Source organism: Stegodyphus dumicola, chromosome 11 (assembly GCF_044657685.1).
Source record: "Stegodyphus dumicola isolate Sdum_Otavi_A_Nest chromosome 11, ASM4465768v1".
Taxonomy (NCBI): Eukaryota; Metazoa; Arthropoda; class Arachnida; order Araneae; family Eresidae; genus Stegodyphus; species Stegodyphus dumicola.
The window spans coordinates 128925504-128945515 of NC_140778.1; the positions used below are offsets into that span (position 1 = coordinate 128925504).

General features: G+C 29.5%; 1 protein-coding gene across 2 annotated transcripts in view; it reads left to right on the forward strand.

The window, feature by feature from the left end:
* The window catches only part of mRpS31 (mitochondrial ribosomal protein S31), a 75386-nt gene that overhangs the window by 52752 nt on the left and 2622 nt on the right, over window positions 1-20012 (forward strand). For both annotated transcript variants that reach the window (XM_085827206.1, XM_085827205.1), the window contains exons 6-9: window positions 4623-4805; window positions 8753-8905; window positions 14648-14848; window positions 15307-15386. In XM_085827206.1, coding sequence (XP_085683332.1) covers window positions 4623-4805; window positions 8753-8905; window positions 14648-14848; window positions 15307-15386 — 617 coding nt within the window. The remainder of the gene's footprint in view (window positions 1-4622; window positions 4806-8752; window positions 8906-14647; window positions 14849-15306; window positions 15387-20012) is intronic.

Genomic DNA, 20012 nt, shown 5'->3' on the forward strand with positions numbered 1-20012 from the left:
TGTACTGTTATATTATATGAATTGACATCTAATGACAGACTTATCAGAAATGATTCAAATTTGGATGTGTAATTTTTATTATTGTCTGTAGGCTAACAACTGAGTATTTGATGTAATTTTTTTACAATAAATACATGAAAAATAGGCAAAGTGGTTCCCCACCTTCCAAATACCAATATTTCTCTTTCGTTAATTGAATGACAGAAATGTGTGTTAGTATTTTATATATTATATGTTACTAATAAATTCTTCGATCCTATGTAATACTTCTTATGAAGCAGCATTATTTGAAGAAAATTTTGCTTCATGGGGGGGGGGGGGAATTCTTTAAACTGTGATTGAAAATGAAGTATGCCTGAATTATTTTGATTCAGAGATAAAGTAGACCATTGAAGAGAGATGACCAAATCTCTTCTGTCAGGTAACAAATTAATGATTTTTCTTCATGGCTTGCTTTGCTAATGCTATAAAAATCTTTATTGGTGCTTGACACTTCCTGTTAGTGTCAAGTTCTTGTTAGATTTTCATAAATTCTGGATATATATTCTCAAAATATAACCTGAACTGCATCATTCTGTGTTAAAATTTCCTCTTGACAGCTCTAAAATGCGTATTCTAATAATTTTGGAATTTTTGAATCTGCTGCTGTCTATGATTCTGATCTTATATCTTTATTTCTCACCATATGCCAGAGTTAAGAGTAAGCTTTGAGAAAAGGGTTTCCAGATTTCTTAATCATCATTCAAAGTAAGTGATTTTAAAAGACTTGTCATAAAACGTCTTTAGATTTGTTTATTACCAAATCAGGATTATTTGTTTATTAGCAAATTAGGATTTAAATTAGCAAAGTGATGAAATGTGTACAAAGGCTGTTCATGAAAACCACAAAAACTGTATTAAAATTGACCTTTTGCTTCCAGTGGTATGCCTTTGGCATCCATAGAAAAACCTGGGAAAGGGCTCAGCAAGATGTTAGCATATCTTTATAATAATGAAACAAGCAAAAGTATGGTTATTTTTTTAATTTATTTTTTATATGAAAATATTTGGGCTTTGGCAAGGTGAAATTTTTAATTTAATTTTTTTTTTACAAATTATGAAATATAACTTGTAATGCGGTCTCCCATATCCTATACTTATATTTGGGAAAGTTTTGTATTCGTTATAAAAAATAAAATTGTAAAATGTTTGACTCCTGTACGAAAAATTCAACTGGAATATTTAATTTCAAAATTAGCAACTTTTGAAGTAATTTTCATTTTGCCTTGAGGGATGGGTTAATTAAGTTAGAATAGTTTAAGGAAATAAATGAAGTGCAGAAAATTAGGTACATAATTTAATAGGTCAAAAATAACTAAGAAGGTCATGTGGTAATTGAAAGGGGACGAACTCATGTAGCCAAACCTACGTTTGGCCATAAGGCTCACGGGGTCCTGTCCAGCCAGCAGCCACCGTGAAACTTAAAAAGTTGTAAAATAAAACATAAAGACAACTGGTGAGTATAAACTCATCAAACTTAACATTACACACACAAAAAAAAAAAAAAAAAAAAAATTAATAAATAAAATTAGTTACATATTCAAAAAAGGCAACATATAAAATAAATAATAAACACACATACAATCACAATCACACCAAAATTCCAAATTCAGTTTTCCTTCTATTTATTTCTTTAATAATTTTCTCTGCCGCTGTCATCAGTTTTGTGTAGTTTTTAAGATCCATTTCTAGGTTGCACTGATGGTTCTGCAAAATACTCTTAGTTGCCTGACACTTCTCAATGAAGTGTGTATTATCACCCTTAGCATTACACATTTTACCATTTTCTTTTTCTTGAAGTTTAAATCTAAATAAATAGCGGGGAAACATCTGTGGCCAGTTATGATCTGATTAACATCAGTATTGTTATATTTTCTCATCTTTTGACCATCTTTAAACTTCTATTGCAACCATCATTCAATAATTTCTTGCTTCATTAACGCAATAATTATACTTCTAGAATCTAATACATCAAAGTCTTGATCTGCATAACCCAAAGCAGATTCTTTTGCCAGTATGTCCACCCTCTCATTTCCCCAAACCACAAATGAGCCTTAATTCAACATAAATAAATGTTGTTATTGACTTAGCATTATTATGTAAATACATTATTATCTAAAATCATTTTTAATCAGTTCAACGGAAGTATGGGCACTATAAGGACCGGAAATCCCTTGTAAAGCTGACATGGCATCTGAATACATATGAATAGTTTGCCTATAAACCAGATTTTCTTTTATTCATTTCAAAACATAAAATATGGTCCTCAGTTCGGCTTGATAAACAGTATTCAGCCTATCCAATGTGAATTTCTTATTTTCAATCTCAGTCCCATGAAAATATACCATAAAAGCACTTCTGACTCGATTGTTTATTTCACAGCCATCTGTATAAATATCAGTTTGTCCCGTACCCATGGAATTTTTAGCAAATGCAACAGTCTTTTTTTTTTTTTTTTAACAAGAGAAATTTCAGTTTCATTATATATTTCAAAAATATTTTTATTAACATTTACATGCAAAATTTAAATCCTTACTTAAACCATTTCTTAGTAGAAACTTATTGTACTGGAATTTATATTCCAGCAAGAGAGGGGGACATTGGCAAGAATACATGCCACCTTTGTCAAGATCATTTTGAAAGATCTCATGACATCCAGCTTCTCTGCAAGATATCCAATTTCTGTCGTAACAGCAAACGTTGACCCCCATTTGGCAACTCCACGAACATCATACTTTATAATTGGAATAATAGTATTTCAGTATAAAAACTTCAGGGTCTCTTCTAAACAATAATACTTGAAAAGAATGTATTTTTGTAATATTTTAAAGTAGATTCTCTCTGCATGCTTTCAATATTCTTTGTATAATTTTAAAGTGTTCAGTGAAGTTTGCTTTACAGTCCAAGAGCATCCCTAAATATTTAATTTGGTCTACAAATTTAATTCTCCTATCATTATATTTAATCTTTGCTTGGCTAATATTCTTCCTACCCTGGTGGAAAAAAGGTCCAGGCATTTTGTCTGCATTAAATGCAGTTTTTTTCTCACAAATTCTTTCTCTACAACTTTAAATTTGTTCTTTATCTTCTCTAGAGAAACATCATAAATGAAAAGGAGAATGCCGTACACATAATATATAATTCCAACATTGTCCATATTAATTTTATTGATCAATTTGTTGGTGATGAGGCTTGCAAGAGCTCTGTCGACATCCTTAATTTTCCTAATAACTATTTTAAAGACAGGAATCTTTAAAATAGTTCAAAATACATAACATTTTATTAATCAAATCCAGTCTTTTTAATTCTTCCTTCAAGGAGAACCAGTGAACCAAATCAAATGCACCTCCCCCCGAATATCAAATCTTCCGTCTTCTTAGCATGCCTTCATAGTGTAGTAGTCAGCACGCTGGGCTCGTATTCCAGAGGTCCGTGGTTCGAATCCCAGCTCTTATTTTTCATCTCTCCTGCTTTCATAATAATATCTCTACAGTGGCACCCGAACTAAAAGGTTTGGCAGTTGGGTCCCCTAAATCCCAGTCGCCCTTTAAAAGAGGGAGTATATAAGGTATTTCTCCCACCTTCGTAGTGTAGTGGTCAGCATGTTGGGCACATATTCCAGAGGTCCGTGGTTCGATTCCCAGCTAGGGCATTGCTCATTTTTCATCTCTCTTGCTTCCAATTAACCTAATGTCTCTACAGAATGACTGAAAACGAGACCAGAACCATGTGCTAAATCTCATTTTCTATGTCTAATAATGTTCACAACCTTATACAAGGCCTGTTCAGGAGATCTGCATTTCATGAAACTGTATTGCTGTTTAGAGATATTTTTAGTCTTGTTGAAATGAGAGTATAATCTGTTTACGAATAATTTGTTTAGAATTTTCCCAAATACCTTCAACAGACTAATTAGCCTTAATGAGCCATTATCCTTTGGGATATATTGCAAAATATTTTGTGTCTTCTTTAGTCAAGCACTCATCTAATATCAAATTATCTGCAGTGAACTAAACTATCATTATACATAGAGAGAGGGAGATATAGATATGTTTTATAAGATATTTTATTCTTATGCAAAGTAGTTCTTCAAAAGTTCTTGGTATCTTCTACTATGCAAACAATATTCCAGTGATCTTCTAACTTTAATCAACTTGCGACTACAAAATATTTGGTGTCTTGTTTAGTCAAGCACTCATCTAATATCAAATTATCTGCAGTGAACTAAACTATCATTATATATAGATAGAGGGAGATATAGATATATTCATTTAGGAAATGCTTTCCCTGAAAAACTTTACTGGTCATATTTTATTCTTATGCAAAGACTTATTTTTGTACCTATTGTAACTAATAGAACTGGCATATATGAAAATTTTATCATGAACAAAATCAGAGAATAAAGAATATCAAAAGAGTAATGCTATAACTAAGATATTGATAAATGAAAAATTATTCAACAAAATTTTAGCACATTTATTTTCTACACTTGAAAGCCAAAATTTGGGATTAAAAAATTAAATTTTTGAGCTTAAGCAATTTTTGGTGTAAGGAATATTTATTAATAACTGTGTGTTTTTAAGCCCTCCAGATGAAGAGCTTAAACTGGCTGTGAAAGCTGTTGCTAGTAATATAAAAGGTGATCCTGAAACAATAGAATCTGAGCTACAACAAAAATTAACTTCAATAAATCTTATCAAAGAAGAACATGCAGAAGAACTTTCCAAAAAAGAGGAGGAGGATGCTGAAAAGAAGGCAGAATCCATGTAAGTTTATTTTGGTGTATTTTTAAATCTGTTATTCAGTAGTAAATAAATATCTTTAGTCTTTAACATGGTAATGCTATAATTTAAAATTTATAACTGCAGTAATATTCTGTTTTAATAAACTGTTTCATTAAATAAAAAGTGACCCTCCCTTCCCCCCACACATGTTGAATCAAAATGATATAATAAAAGACTAGGAATCCACGTAATTTGGAAAAGCAATTGTGCAGATTTTCAATTCCTAAAGAAAATTAGATTTAAAATATAATTTCCCAATATTTTTTGGTTTATTATCCCCTTTTCAGGTTTTTTTGCATGTACTATCTCTTTTGGTTTGTTCAGTGTGCCCTACTTGCATAAAAATAGTAATTTGGATGTCTCTTTGAATGTCTGTAAGCAGTAATTGAATGTTACTATGCTTGCTCTAAGCTTTTTGAATGTTATTATGCTTGCTCTAAGCTTATTGAATGTTATTATGCTTGTTCTTGGCTTATTAAATGTTACTATGCTTGGTTGCAGTGATTGAATGTCATTATGCTTGGTATGCGTTGAACTATTTGTTAAATTTTGTCGGGAAATTTAGAAGCATATTATTAATGATTTATTAACATGTAGTAACAATAATAACACTAGATTCCACCATAGTGCATCTGATGAATTTGTAGGAATCTTCATTAAATTAAAAAATTATGTTACTTGTCTGCATTGGTTATCACTGCATAACAGATGTGTGATTTTGCTTTAAGAATTTTGGATTCATTGGTTATAATTTGCTTATTGTTCAGTGTTCATTTTCTTGCAATTAGTAACAAATTTTTATATACATTTATATATAGCTTAAATAATTCTGTTTGAAAGATTAGCTGTCATGATTTGGCATTTGATATTCTTTTAAAAATAAAGATTTCTTGGGAAAACGTAAAAAATATATGTCTGAAATGTCTGTACAATCAAATGAATTTAAAAGTTACGTGTTTGTCTGAATGCCAAACATTTTTGGCAAGAATCCACGGTGCCATATTACTATCTAAATTTTCTGTTTACATTTCGAACTTTAAGCCTAAAATGTCTCCAACAACGCTGTTTTCGCACATGCAAAAACCACGTTTTGAACACACAATTTAAGCTAAAAATTCGAAAGAAAAATTAAAAATTTAGTTAGCAAAAACGTAAAGTTTCTAACCAAAAATATTTGACAAAAATTCATGTACACAGTGCTATGTTTTAACTTAAAAAAAAAAATCTACGAATTTCACAATCTAGGCAGCGAAAGAATCTATGAACTACGCACACCTCGCTTTAATAAATTAACATAACAATAAATTTCAAAGAATACCATGTACACAGCATTCTGTTTAAACTCTAAAAAACATCTACGAATTGCACAATCTAAGCATTGCGCACAAATCAGCAAAATAAACTAAAATAAATTACAAACAATTCAAATAACAACAGAAATTCATAGTAAAAAAACAATGAACATAACATTCTACAAAATAAAAACAATAAAATAAAATGCACTTACCATAATACATACATGAATAAAATTTCGTCAGCCACACAACATCTGTCAACAAAAGTGCCATGATTTTGCTATATCACATCTTTCTGTGACTCAAAATTTCAAAAAAGTCCCACAGAAATTCCAAAAATACACTTCGATCCTCATAAGCACACCGGTTAACAACTCAGACATCGTACCATTTAATACTAAATTTACTTTCCACACTATCTAAAATATGCGACTGAAATCTTGCCACCACGTCTCTAAGTTTCAATGTCAAAAGGGTTGTGATACAAACAGCATCGTCCACCAAACCATCCCACAGCACAGAATCGTGCCAAAAACCAGCGCAGAGCACATATCACCACATTTGGTATCTTAGGGCACATCTAAGAGTAGAGCCAAAGTTATATATATAGACAGATTGAAGCTAAAAATATGTAAAAGCAAACTTTTAATTTTAATTAGCAATAGCACCTTTATTTTGATTTGCAGATATCTTTTTTCTGTCCTGAAAATTGCAAAATATTTTAATATCTATCTAAACTGCATCATTTCAAATTAATATGTATCATATGATCTTACTTAATACTACAATGCATGTACATTTTAGTAAATAAGTAAATAAGTTTTCAGGTGAAAGAAACAAATTATGTTCTAGCTATAGCTACATTTGTGTGCATGTTTCATCCTTCTACTATGCATTATGCATTCTTTATGCCAGCACTGCTTACACCTATCAGCAATAATTAAAGTGTTTGTGTTTTCTCATCCACATTCTAAATTATTACACATATTTATGTATACACACACACATATATATATATATGTAAATAAATTCTGCAAGTTTAACTTTGATGTAAATTGCACTTGTGTAGAGATTTTATGTATTTACTTTTTCTACCTGAATAAAATATCCAAATGTCATCATCACTTCATTCTTTTGCTGTTTAATCTGTAAGCAGTAACAGAATTACCTTGAAAATCAACATTGCTCATGCTCTTATTAAAAATCACTGTCGTTCATAATTGGGGAGTTATGGTAAAATTTTCTCAATTTCGTTTCATTTTAGAAGAGCTACAGAAATGGAAAACTGAAATCACAGATTTTATCATAAAAATCATAAATTTTGGTAACCATAATTTCTGTGGGACAATTTTGTATCCAAATAGATTTTCAATACACAATTATAGAAACACTTAGTGCTGTATGTATTTTCTGCTTATATTTTATATTGATGGATTTAAATGATAAAATGTGTTTGTTTAATCAGTTGAAGCACAACAGGTAAAAGAATGAGCTTAAAAAGGTATGCCTTTTTTTAAGGCTGTTTTAAGAGGAACTAGCTTATATTAAAATCACATATATTGAAAACCCCCAAAAATTCAGTCAACCTACAGTGTTTAACCATCTTATTTATTTGTCTACTAAATGATAATAGTGATAACAGTTATTCCAAATTTTTGAGTTCTTGGTTTTAAACTGTTTTGCTCTTTTTATTGAAGGTTTTTCTCCTTGTATGCCTCTTTCTTCCCCCCCCCACACATAAAATCCTTCCATTGCTGCACAGTATATTGATGTTTCTTTGTTTGAAAAATGATATGGTAATCACTCTGAAGAAACTCCAACTTCATAGGTGGTGGAATAGCTATTACGACTACCTTCACAATTGTTTTCCATTAATTTTTAGAGTATTTATAATTTAACAAACTTGAATATGTTTTAATTAAAAGGAGAAAACTAAAACAAGTGTTATTGAAAGGATTTTAAAACTTTTTAATAAGTATGTGATACAATTATTTCTTTAAAAAGGCTAGTGATGTTTGTTTGGGACTATGACTGATGTAACGCTGAAAATTTCACAGTAAGGAGTGCAGTTTTTCAGTGCTTCTCATAAAGCATCCTCTTCTTTCCTCACTTAGGTTTCCATTGCAAGATCAGTCAGTTCTTGTGCAATTTTTATCTTGTACATTAAAGCAGCTTTATGTTTATTATTACTACTTTTGCTTTAACTAGTGTTATAAGATCATCTAATTCTTCATTCATCTTTCTCGATTAAGTCTTTGACTTCTTCCATATCTGAAAATCCTTCCCTACCAATTGCTTTTGTAGTTTGTACAATTTCCTTGGCTTCATTTTTATCAATAGAAATCCTTTAAAATTGTGGATAATGTCTAACTAGAGCTGATACCAACAAACACTCATTCTTGATGAATGAAATATTGTTGAACAGATTTAACAGAAAAGAATCAAGGTAATGCATATATTCGAAATCGTGTTTCACAAATCTGCATTTGACAAGGGTTTATGGTGCATAAAAAATGTAATTTTTCTAATCACATTAATAAATTTACTAATGTATAGTATTTAGCTAATATTTTCTCATTCCCGTAAACATGATTAATATTCTATGTGTTCTTAATTCTTTCATTATACTTTTAGATTAAATGAAAAAGCAAACAAAAATTTAATGTCATCTGTGGAAAAAATAGCATCCACTGTAACAGAAAGTCCAGCACAATCTGAATTAACAAATAGGCTTTTGAGGCTAAACCTTGAAAGCAAAATTTCAGCAGAGCAAAGGAAATCTGTATCGTAAGTATGAAGTTTGTTTTCATAAAACTTGTTGTCTGCTAAAAGAAAAGTAATAAAATGTAATAGTGTTAAATTAATATTTAGTTATTCTTAAAAAATAAGGTATGTTTTTTTCCAAATGTCATAAATTTAACTGTCAGTAAAATAAATATATAAATAGTTTTTAATTTTAGATACAGGTGATTAAATATTAATTTGTCAATAATGTTTTAAAATATCTGCCTACGTTTGGAGCACTTTTTTAAAAAAACATAGAATACGGATTAAATATATATATTTATTTAGTCAAAATTTGATATCATATTTAATTTACTGAGCTTTTTTAAAAATAATACAAGCATGAAGAAAATGTAGCTACAGTATTTTGATTCTCATTCTTAATCTGAATAATAAAGATTATTATTTTTTACATTTAACAATGATATTGTTTAACGTTATATATATATATATATATATATATATATATATATATATATAGATTATATATATATATATATAAGTAAAGTAGAAAGAACAAACAATAAAAGACCTATGTGGTCAAAAATTTTGCTTATTGTGCTGCAAAATTAAGGAAATTAGAAGATAAATTTTCAATTTTAGTATGCATGCTAAAAAGTTGCTAAAAACTGTTGCTCCGCTAAAATTTCAACATAAGCAAATTTAGTTGCAATGAATTGTGTTAAAAGAGAAATATACAAAATTTGAATATTTACAAGTAAAAATGAACAAAAATAGTAAGCTGTATGTTAAAACTAATTAAGTAAATTTAAAACATACTAATCAATTGATTGAGGTAAAAATAAAAATAAAATAAAAATTAAGAAGCGGTAAATGGTTGATTAGTCCAATTCGAAGTTCATTTTGGCACGTCAGGCGAAATTTTTTCAATGAATTTCGAACTAAGCTAACTCCATCACGCGTTTCACGGAAACAGACAATTGAAACTGTACGCAGCACATTTTTCAATGAATTAAATAAGCTCTGTCAAAAACTTCAGTCTCAATTCTCCGTTCCAATTTCCCAACGCGTCCGCTTACGTTAACACATTAAGGTGTAAAAAAGATAATAAATAAATAATGAAAAGGAAATGCTGATGTACAGAAAAAAATAAATAGTGATATGCTATTAGTCAAAATATACAAGATCTTATGGGTGGACCTGTGAGCTTATAGAGTTAATACTTTGTAATAGTACCGTAAATTATATTTAAATCAAAACGGAAAAGATAATATAATAGACGAATTGAAGCAAGGGTCTTGCCAAGACCTAGAAAAAATCCTTTAGAGAAAAAAATTATTAAAAACAGACCTGTACCATTGTCGTCTTCCATGGTCAACAAGGAAACTCGAAAAGGGTGGGCAAACCCCGAGCGTGCTCGCTGCCCTCCAACTTGCCAGATGAAGTAGAAAGAGGGGAAAAAATGTCACTGGGAAACAGCCAATGTAAAGTGACTCATTGCAAAGGGGGGGGGTAAAATGCGTGGAAAATTACGGAAAAGGTTCAAAATGGCGTCTTGTCTTAGTAGTTTGAAGAAAATTGGACTGGGTAAAAGAGAAAATGGCTAATTCAACAAAATATTTCCTAAAATGGCCTCTAAAGTCAGCAGAAGTAATGAAAAAATAGTAATTTGTTAATTAAAGTCATAATTCTTCAAGCTAGAGGGCATTCAAGCTGGCAGAAACGAAGTAAGCCCATAAGTTAATAACAGAATAGAATTGGCCAGCAAATGTTTAAAATCTATTTAAAAATAGAATTAAAAGTATTGTGCCAAATTTTAAGAGGAAAAATAGACGTTGGGACAGGAATTATTTGTACCTTTATACATTAGATCTTCAGAATCAGCCATCCACTTTATACTGTCCCATAGGGCTTTAAGCATAAAATTACATTATCTAACTCAAAAAATCTAAAAAAAGGTAAGGTTAATGCCAGCCTTTTTTAACGTATTTTTAATTACTTTTTGAGGAATAAGGTTATTTTTCAATATTGTGATGAAGTATAGTACTTCTTCTTGAAGGTGTTTTGTTGCATTGCAGATTCTTTTAATTCTAAGCAGCTGTGAGTAAATTGTGTTGAGGATGACTCTTTTAGAAATATTGGAATTCCAGTTGGTTAATTTAAGTGTTGAAAAGTTGAATTCTCTTCATTTGTCATAGACTTTCAAAAACTTGTAATCTATAATATGCAAATCAAGGTAGACTATATCATGTTGCACGGTATTTGTAGTATTAAGTTTTAGGCATGAAGGGTAGATGTTAGCATTTTCAATCTTGTTGAAGTTGTTGAAGGCTATTATATCATCAATATATCGAAAGATGTGTTGGTAAAATTTATGATCTTCCTTATTGAGTGAACGTATAAAAGTCAATTCTTTTGTAAAAAGGAATAATTCACAAACAGAAGTTGAAAAATTACCCCGCATAGGAATTCCCTGTATTTGTTTAAATATGTTGTTGTTGAATTGAGTATAATTATTGAAAAGTACGCATGAAAGAAAAAGTTGCCATTTTTCAGCATTTAATATTGTAGAAATTTGGGGAAATAATTCAGGAAGAGCAAGTAAACTTTTATAAATTTCTTCAAGTGGCAAAGTAGTATAAAGGTTTTCAAAGTCGTAGCATTGGATATGTTCTATTTTAAGTATATTTAAGGTTATTAGAACATGTTCGTTATTTGAAATCATCTGGTTGCAATGTAGATCTTTAAAATCATAATTATTAATGAGGTCACGTATGAGATGAAGTTTTTGTGCAAAGAGATAAATCTATTTCCTTTTGATAACTTTTGGCACTATTGGCAATGAACCTAAATTCGACCGGAGTCTTATGAAATTTTGGTAGTGCATATAGATTTGCAAATCTGTTACAGTCAAAAGTCGTTAATCCGGACTCGTCAGGACTTCGGCGATTCCGGATTATCGATTTTTCCAGATTATAGATCATCAGTTTAAATCTGGTAAGATGGCATGCAGAAATTATAAAATTAAAAATATGAAACTGTAATTTATGAAATAAAGAACAATTATGATCTAAAGGGTATCAAAATTTACAAAAAGAAAAAGCTTAGTATTTATTTGTTTACTTTATAATGTAAGTTGTTTAAGTTGCTTTGTTTCATGTGATAATACTTTCTCTTTAATTCTATTAAACAGACATAATTTCTTGTTTAGTTACAAAGTTCCTCTGTTCAAGTCCTATAATTGCTGTATCGAGAATACCGACTTATTTGTCAATCAAAATTTTTTCGTTTTCAATAACCTCTGTCACTTTCTTCACTATCGGAAGCGAATTATAATGATGAGGAACTTGTTTTAAATCATATCAAAGATGGAGTACATCGAGATGAAATACTGCATTTAGTAAGGAATTATAAGCCAAATAAAATAAAAACATCTGCCTTGAAGATAAGGATAGTGCTGACAAATCAACTTCCAATTCATTGAGCAGTGCAGCGTTCCCCCCACCGAGCAGCGTGAAATTGATAAACAGATTTCGGATTTCGAAACATACTTTTGCTTTAGATCCTTTACATATTAGCAAATATATATCGGAAATTCTATTTGATATAATCGAAAGTTCAAGCTTACTTTTATAAAATTGCTCTAACAGTCTGCAAAAAATAATAAGCCGGATCCTATTAGAAGATTAAGGAACAATGCAATCTGCAACATTAACTGAATTAGATAATTTTAGCTTAGCTTATACCATCCGTTATACATTAAACGCGCATGCGTAAACGTTTTATGCGCACGCGCACACTGATATTCGCAGCCGTAAAGGTCTTACGCACATGTGTAAACGCCTATGCGCATGCGTCAACGCTACGCATGCGCAGAAAGTTTGTAGCTTTGAGGTCCGGATTATGGGTGTCCGAATTAACAACTTTTGACTGTATTATATTTGCGAGGATGGATTTTAAGTTTTTTATGAAGTGCATTAAATTTATTGAGAAGAATATTAGTGCTGGTAGTAATCTTTTGGTAGGTGCAAGCGCTATTCAATTCTTTATTCAGAAGATCGAAATAAAACTTTTTTCAAATAACACTAAAATTGTTGCTAGCTTTGTCAATCTTTGTGATGATAAAGTTATCTTGCTGTTTCTGAATAAGAGTCTCTAGATGTCTTTTATTTACAAGTTACCCAATTTCAATTATTGTAAATAATTGAAATTCAATTATTGTAAATAATTGAAATCGGGTAACTTGTAAAGCATAAGCTGAAATTCTTTAATTAGTGCAGCTTTCCATTCTAGAAAAGTAGTAGTAGGTAAATTGGTTCTATTACTAGCTAAAATTATAAATTTATCAAGATTATTATTGAATTGTTTAAGGCAAAAGTGCTGATTAATACTGAAAGTTGGACGAAACTTGGTGCCAAATTGCATAATTTCTCGTAAATGCTCATCTTCAATGATATTGAGATCTCCTGTAACAATATGCTGGTGATACGGATCTACATATTTATTGTAAACAGGAAGTTTGCAATGACATATGCTATCTTCTATTATATTGTGGTGGTTGATAATTAGTTGACCTAAGGTCTTTCCAAATTTAAAACAGGGTTTGATTTGAAGTGGTTGGTCAGGTAGGAACTGCTGACATTTTTTAAAAATGCTTAGAATTTTTAATTGATCGTAAGAAGGGTGCTTGAATTGTATTGTACAAAAAAAAAAAAAAAAGAAAAAAGAAAAATTGTGAAATATATATATATATATATATGTTCTCCCTCCCAAAGATTTCTTTATAACTTTCTGTGTTTCACACATGTTTTATTATTTATTATAGTTGTTTTATTATTTAACACTGACTGCATGGCTGATGTGATTTTAAATATTTGGTGTAAAAATAATTATTTATGATATTCTTCATATAATCTTATCAAATGCAGTACAAAGTCCAAGATCTGGAATTTTCAGGCGATTCCAGATTTCAGAAAACTTCTCAAAATTAGTTGATCAGTTTAAAGTAAGATGACATGTAGATACATCAACATTGTGACTTTGCCTACTATATATGTCAGATGGAAAAATGCTAATCCCCCAACAGGGCAGGCCCTGTAGCTGGTGCAGCCACAATGGGCAGAAAACTTTTAGAGGAGCACTAAGCAGGAAAGATAAATTTAAAAATTTTTAGAATTTAGAAGAGTCATTAGGTAAAATTTAGGGATAGAAAACATTTTAGGACATACTTGGGTAGCAGAATTTAGGATCTGCAGAGGTTGTAAGGGGTGACAAATAGATAAAACCAGCCCTGCCCCTATCCCCCAAAAAATAAAAACCTGCGGGCTGAAATTTCTTATGCATACATTTAAGAATTATAGAAGTTGGTCTCTTTATTATCAAAGCACCTAATAAGTGAGCCACCATTGCCTCCTATGAAGAGATGGACAAATTACATCCATGACTTCTCGAGAATTTGAGCCCAGGCTCTCCGGTACGGCAGTCAGAGTTACTACTTTCCCATCTGGGCAGCTAAAGACCGCCATTGGGAAAAAAAACAAAAAAAATTAATTGATAATTAAAAATTGGTCAGACCTCATTGCAATTCAATGTCTTTGGAGATGAAAGTGTGATAAAATTATTATTAACAATTGCTTGCTGCATGTAGGTTATAAGTGAATTAACACTTTGTGTATTAAAATAGTTTAATTTCTAATTTGATAAGCTTTTCACTGTAATTGATTGTAAAATTGTCTTTCTGTTGTGATTTTAAACAAATAAAATAAATTTAATTCAAATCTTTAGAGAAACGCTTTCTGGTATGAAAATAGAAAGGAAACCTTTGGATATTCATGAACAAGAAAGAGCTACTGATCAGGTAAGCTCTTCAAGGAGAAGATTTGAATTGAAAAGAACTGCAGATGTAAGAGATCCATCAAAAACAAGATATGAACTGAGACCTTCTGATCAGATAGATTCATTAAGGACAAAATCTGTACCTATGAGGTAAGTATTATGGATGGTGATTTTTTGCCTCTGCATAAAATCTATTTTGTAATTCTTTATTTTGCAGCACTAGAAAAATTAACAAAACAAAATTTTCATCAAGAGCCGTGGATGTATTTTTTCATATTTTTACTTGCTTATAATAAACTTTTCTAAAGCATCAAAGTTTTTTAGAATTTTTTGCATGTGTTTTTTTTTTTTTAATGTAAAATAACGTTGTTAACATGCATTTCTTTATAGATTAATTTATCTTCTTCCCTTTTCTAAGCTATTTGTAAGAACCTTGACTAGATAATAAAAGAAATCAAGAGTATTTGCACATTAACTGATACTAATAGCTTCTGTTGTAACCCTATGCAGCTATTTTTAATAAATGTGTTGTTTATTTTGTTATTTCATTATATTTTTTAGTAAATGACATAACTTTAAAGACAATTTTTATATTTCTGGATGTATAGGCCACAAATGAAACAGAAGATAGATCTTTTCGGTTCATCTCCTTTAGGTATATTTCCTTCACCTGCTGGTGAAACAGTTGGTAAGATAAAATTTAGAATAGTTTTCATTAGTGATTGTATTTTTTAAAACTTTTTGTTTTTCTGGAATACGGGAATTCCTAAATTATTCATTTACTTCTTAAAATTTGAGATCTCCCCCATTTTTTTTTTTTTTTTTTTTTTTTTTTTTTTTTTTTAATAAAGAACTGTTTTAATATAAAGGGGCAGAGACTGGAAAAAACCGTGTAAAATGAATGCAGAATTTTTTTTTTAATCTTTTAAATTATATTAAACAAGAAATATTTATTTTGCAATTGCTAGCAGTGTTTATTCCTACAGCTTTTCAAAATGCTCAGAATCTAGTATTTATCTGCAAATGAATTATATTTTTCAAACAAAAATGTTTGAAAATGAAGTAAGACTGCTAAACACGATATTTCGAATCTCAGCAAATAGGGTAGCTGCATAGTTCCCCCCCCCCCATGTGTAAAATAAATATGAACCAATCTTCTTTGGAAAATCCTCCATAAATCAGCCCTTTCAAGTGACATTAAAAAATATCTATTAAATAATAATATTTTTTTAATTAAAAATTTTTTAGTGATGCATAATTTATGTTGCAGAATTTACTTGTTTTTATACGATAACAATATATATTAAATTCTCTTACCCTGTTTTGCAATTTGGCATGGAATATGCAAGTTAAAGCTTTTACATTTATTCTTTTAGAACTACGTCTAACAAAATCTTGTAGAAATATGCTATTTTTGCTAAAATTGTAACTTCTCTCTATGTGTAGTGCGGTGCTTATAGGTCTACCATATTGTTTATATATATATAGTTTTTACCATATTGTTTATATATATATATATAGTTCAAATTAATATATTACCATATATTAATTTGAACTAAATTTTTTGTTTATTTTTCATATTTGATTTCTTTTCAATCATTTCTTTCATAACTTCTCTATACAGATAAGTATTCAATTTATAATTACTAAATTTCAAAGTTATTTCAATATTATTTTTGTATTCATATTTAACAAAAACTCATGAGCAAGTTAACTGGGATATTATTACCATTTATTTTACGTCATAAAAATATTTTAAAATGCAAAAATTTTGGAAAAGTATGTGCAGAAGCTTCTTTGTCTTGTTTCAGTAATTAAAAGTACATGGTAAAAAATGGATACTGTTTGCACAGAAACTGAAAAATAAAAGGTAAGCTAAGGGGTGAAGAGACCTTAAGCACTTAAAAAATGTTGGTGCCTCAAAGTGCATATATGCCAAGTTTTTCTTCCCTCCTTTTTCCCTCCCTCTTAGGCTTGAGGTTTAGCTGCACTATGCATTCCATGGTAAAACTGACAATGAAAATTTTTGCGGTGCCCCCTTTGCCAAGCCTGTATGTACCATTTTGCTTAGCTCCTTTTACTTCATGCCCTAAGCACATGCTTAGCTTGCTTAATGGTTAATTCAGCTCTGTACGTAGCAGCAATCATGTACACCCTGCACACAAAAAAGGGGCACGTCTATATCTCATATTGTACTGGGCCAATTGACAAAATTTAATTTGTGTTTTTCACATCTTGAAAGCGCTACTTAGGATATATGTTAGATTTATATATAGCATTGTAATAGCATACGTATTTTGACACAAAATCAGACTTTTTCTGAAATGGCATACCAATTTTTTTCCATATTTTGATTCTACGATTGAAATTATGCCCAAATATTAAATTTTGTAAAATTTGGTGAAACATTTTCTGAGAAATTTAAAACTTAATCTTGGCACACCTTTTTCAGTTTGCACCAAGATACATTCATTTTGCAAAATTAATTTATAGTAACCTAATTTTCTTTCCCTTTTTTTCATTGTGCATGAACAGAAAAAAGGTGCATCACTCATTCTTTCAAAGAATTTTAACAAAGTGCATAAAGCTAATTTGACACTATTATTACTTATAACAAATATGCCAAATTTCAAAATGTGCCCAATATATAAATTCATGTATGTCTTGGAAAATTTTGAATAAAAAATTATATTTTTTTGCAGGTATGCCTAGAAACACATCTACTTTAAGATGTTAAAATTTTATAGGTTATAATTTAAAAATTTTTTATCAAAATAAATCAGAAAATATGTGCAAATTTTATTTTGATTGAATGTAATTTTTGAGTTGTGAATGAAGGAATCAAATAAGTTTAGTTTAAAAAAGAAATATCAGTAATTGAGGAGCTAAAATTTTGAAAGCTCATTTTTTAAAACTATTCATCCGATTTTACAAAACTTGACGCTTTGTCATAATTTGAGTTGTAGAATCGAGATATGGAAAAAAATATGTGTGTCATTACAAAAAAAAAAATTCAATTTTATGTGAGAATACCTAAATTAGAACAATACTATAATATGTTCTATGTCATGCTTTCATGAGATGAAAAACAGAAGTTAAATTTCGTCAATCAGCCCTATAGAATGAGGGATAGAGAACCCTCCCCCCTTTTTTTAAGCATGGCGTACATGCAAAATACATAATACTATTATGTTCATGAAAGTCCTTACATGACCTTTATTTTCACAACTGTTGGATATAGACATATCATTCCAATTATGTTTTGGTATTTTTAGATTTAAAGAAATCAATTTTACAAAAACTACAAAGTTAATTTTTCATGCGTTTCTTCAAGTCTCAATATTAGGAAACTATTTTTGTACTTATTATGAAAAGTAAAACACAAAAGAGGACCTTCTGTATGTTAAAAATTTACTAGAATATTTCATACTAAAATTAGAGATCATATTCATAGGCTGTGCAGGAATTGCGAAATATTTGCATTTGTGTGTAATTAAAATTAAATTATCATTTAGGAAGAAATTTCTGGTATTAAGAAATTAAGTAATCATCAATTCTATTCAGATTATTATGAAAAATATTTATTGATGAATATATATATATATATATATATATATATTTCAAAATTGTGATTTATTTTCCAGAAAAGACTGGCAGACTTTGGCATGTAGACAACTCGTAATGTTATTTCATGAATTAAAAATGAAAAATATTCGTATTTTAATGAATTTTTTTACAGTTGGCATATTATGATCCTAAAGTAATAAAACTTTGTGAGATTATTAATTACATATATTTAGACTTTGAAAATGTATAAATTACTTGTGTCAGATTTGTTTGGCATAAATTGTCAGATTGTGTCGGGCTCAAATTATTTCAGTATAAACAATGTAAACTTTCAATTATAAACTAATCTCTCAGAAGGGTGGACATAAAAAATTAAAAATTTTTTAATTAAATATCTTGAATAATTTTTTTCACATGGAAATCAGACTTTTTTTATAATAATGAATACAAAAGTTTTCTAAATAAATGCATGGACTGGAGGAATGTATGAATAGTTATATTTCATAATTTTTAATAAGTTTATTTCTTTAAATTTAAAAATGCCAAAACATAAATATCTGCAGCATTTAAAATATTTTTGTACGTATATGTATATGTATATGACCGGTGGTTTGGACAATAAAGGTCAGGACAGTTTTGTGAACATGGTTTATAATCTTATTATGTAGATCTCATATACGTAACTGCTATTTCCTTGATATATTATGTTCCATTGTTACAGGACATTTTTAGAAAATAAGTTTCAAGTATTAAAATAAAAATTCATTCTGTTTTAATAAAATAATGTTACCTCATGTCTATAAGCAGTTTTTATTGGGTATGTGCAAATATTTTTACTTTTTATTTCAATGAAATTTTAAACTTTGAAATCATCTCATCTGTGTTGGGTGGCAGAGCAGATTATCCATTGTTTTTATCCTGTAAAAAGCATTGTATGGGCACTGTATGCTATTTTTAAAAAAGCAGTAGTAAATAAGCTTAAAAAGGACATAAAATTTTTTCTATGATATGATTTAGGATATAATGCAACAGAAGCATGCCAAATGATATGTGACATTATATGTCAATAATGCTGTATCACCACACACATTCAATGTTTGTTTTCAGTGGTTGTAATTATAGTAAGCAAAAGAACAGAGACTTTACATAGGTTAGAAAAACATCAAAAGTTAAAAAATCTGAGAACTTTTTAAAAACAATTAAGAATGGATGGAAAAGATTTGTGATTAATTATGTGACATTGGAGAAGTAGATTTACACCTTAAGATTTATGGTAAATTTGTTCAATGGTTAATTTGAAAGTTATCATTTAAGAATGTTTTGTAATAAATTTGAAATTTAGCATGAAAAATTCTTAAAAAAAAGTTCAGTGATAACTTTCAAATTTACTATAAATGCTAAGCTGTAAATCTACTTCTCCAATGTCATCCAATTAATCACAAACCTTTCCCACCAATTCTATAATCATGAACCTATCGTCATCCTCAGTGGTTTTTAAAAGGTTCTCAGGGTTTTAACTCTTGAGGTCTTTCTAACCTATTTAAAGGTCTTCATGCTGTTGCTTACTATATAATTAGAACCACTGAAAACAAACACTGATATGTGTGTGTTTAGATGCAGCGTTATTAACATTTATGCCACATATCATCTGGCATGCTTTTGTTGTATTATATCCTATATCATATCACAGAAAGAGGATTGTGTCCCTATCAAGCATTTTTTTTAGCTCAAAGGGGCAGTTTGTCCA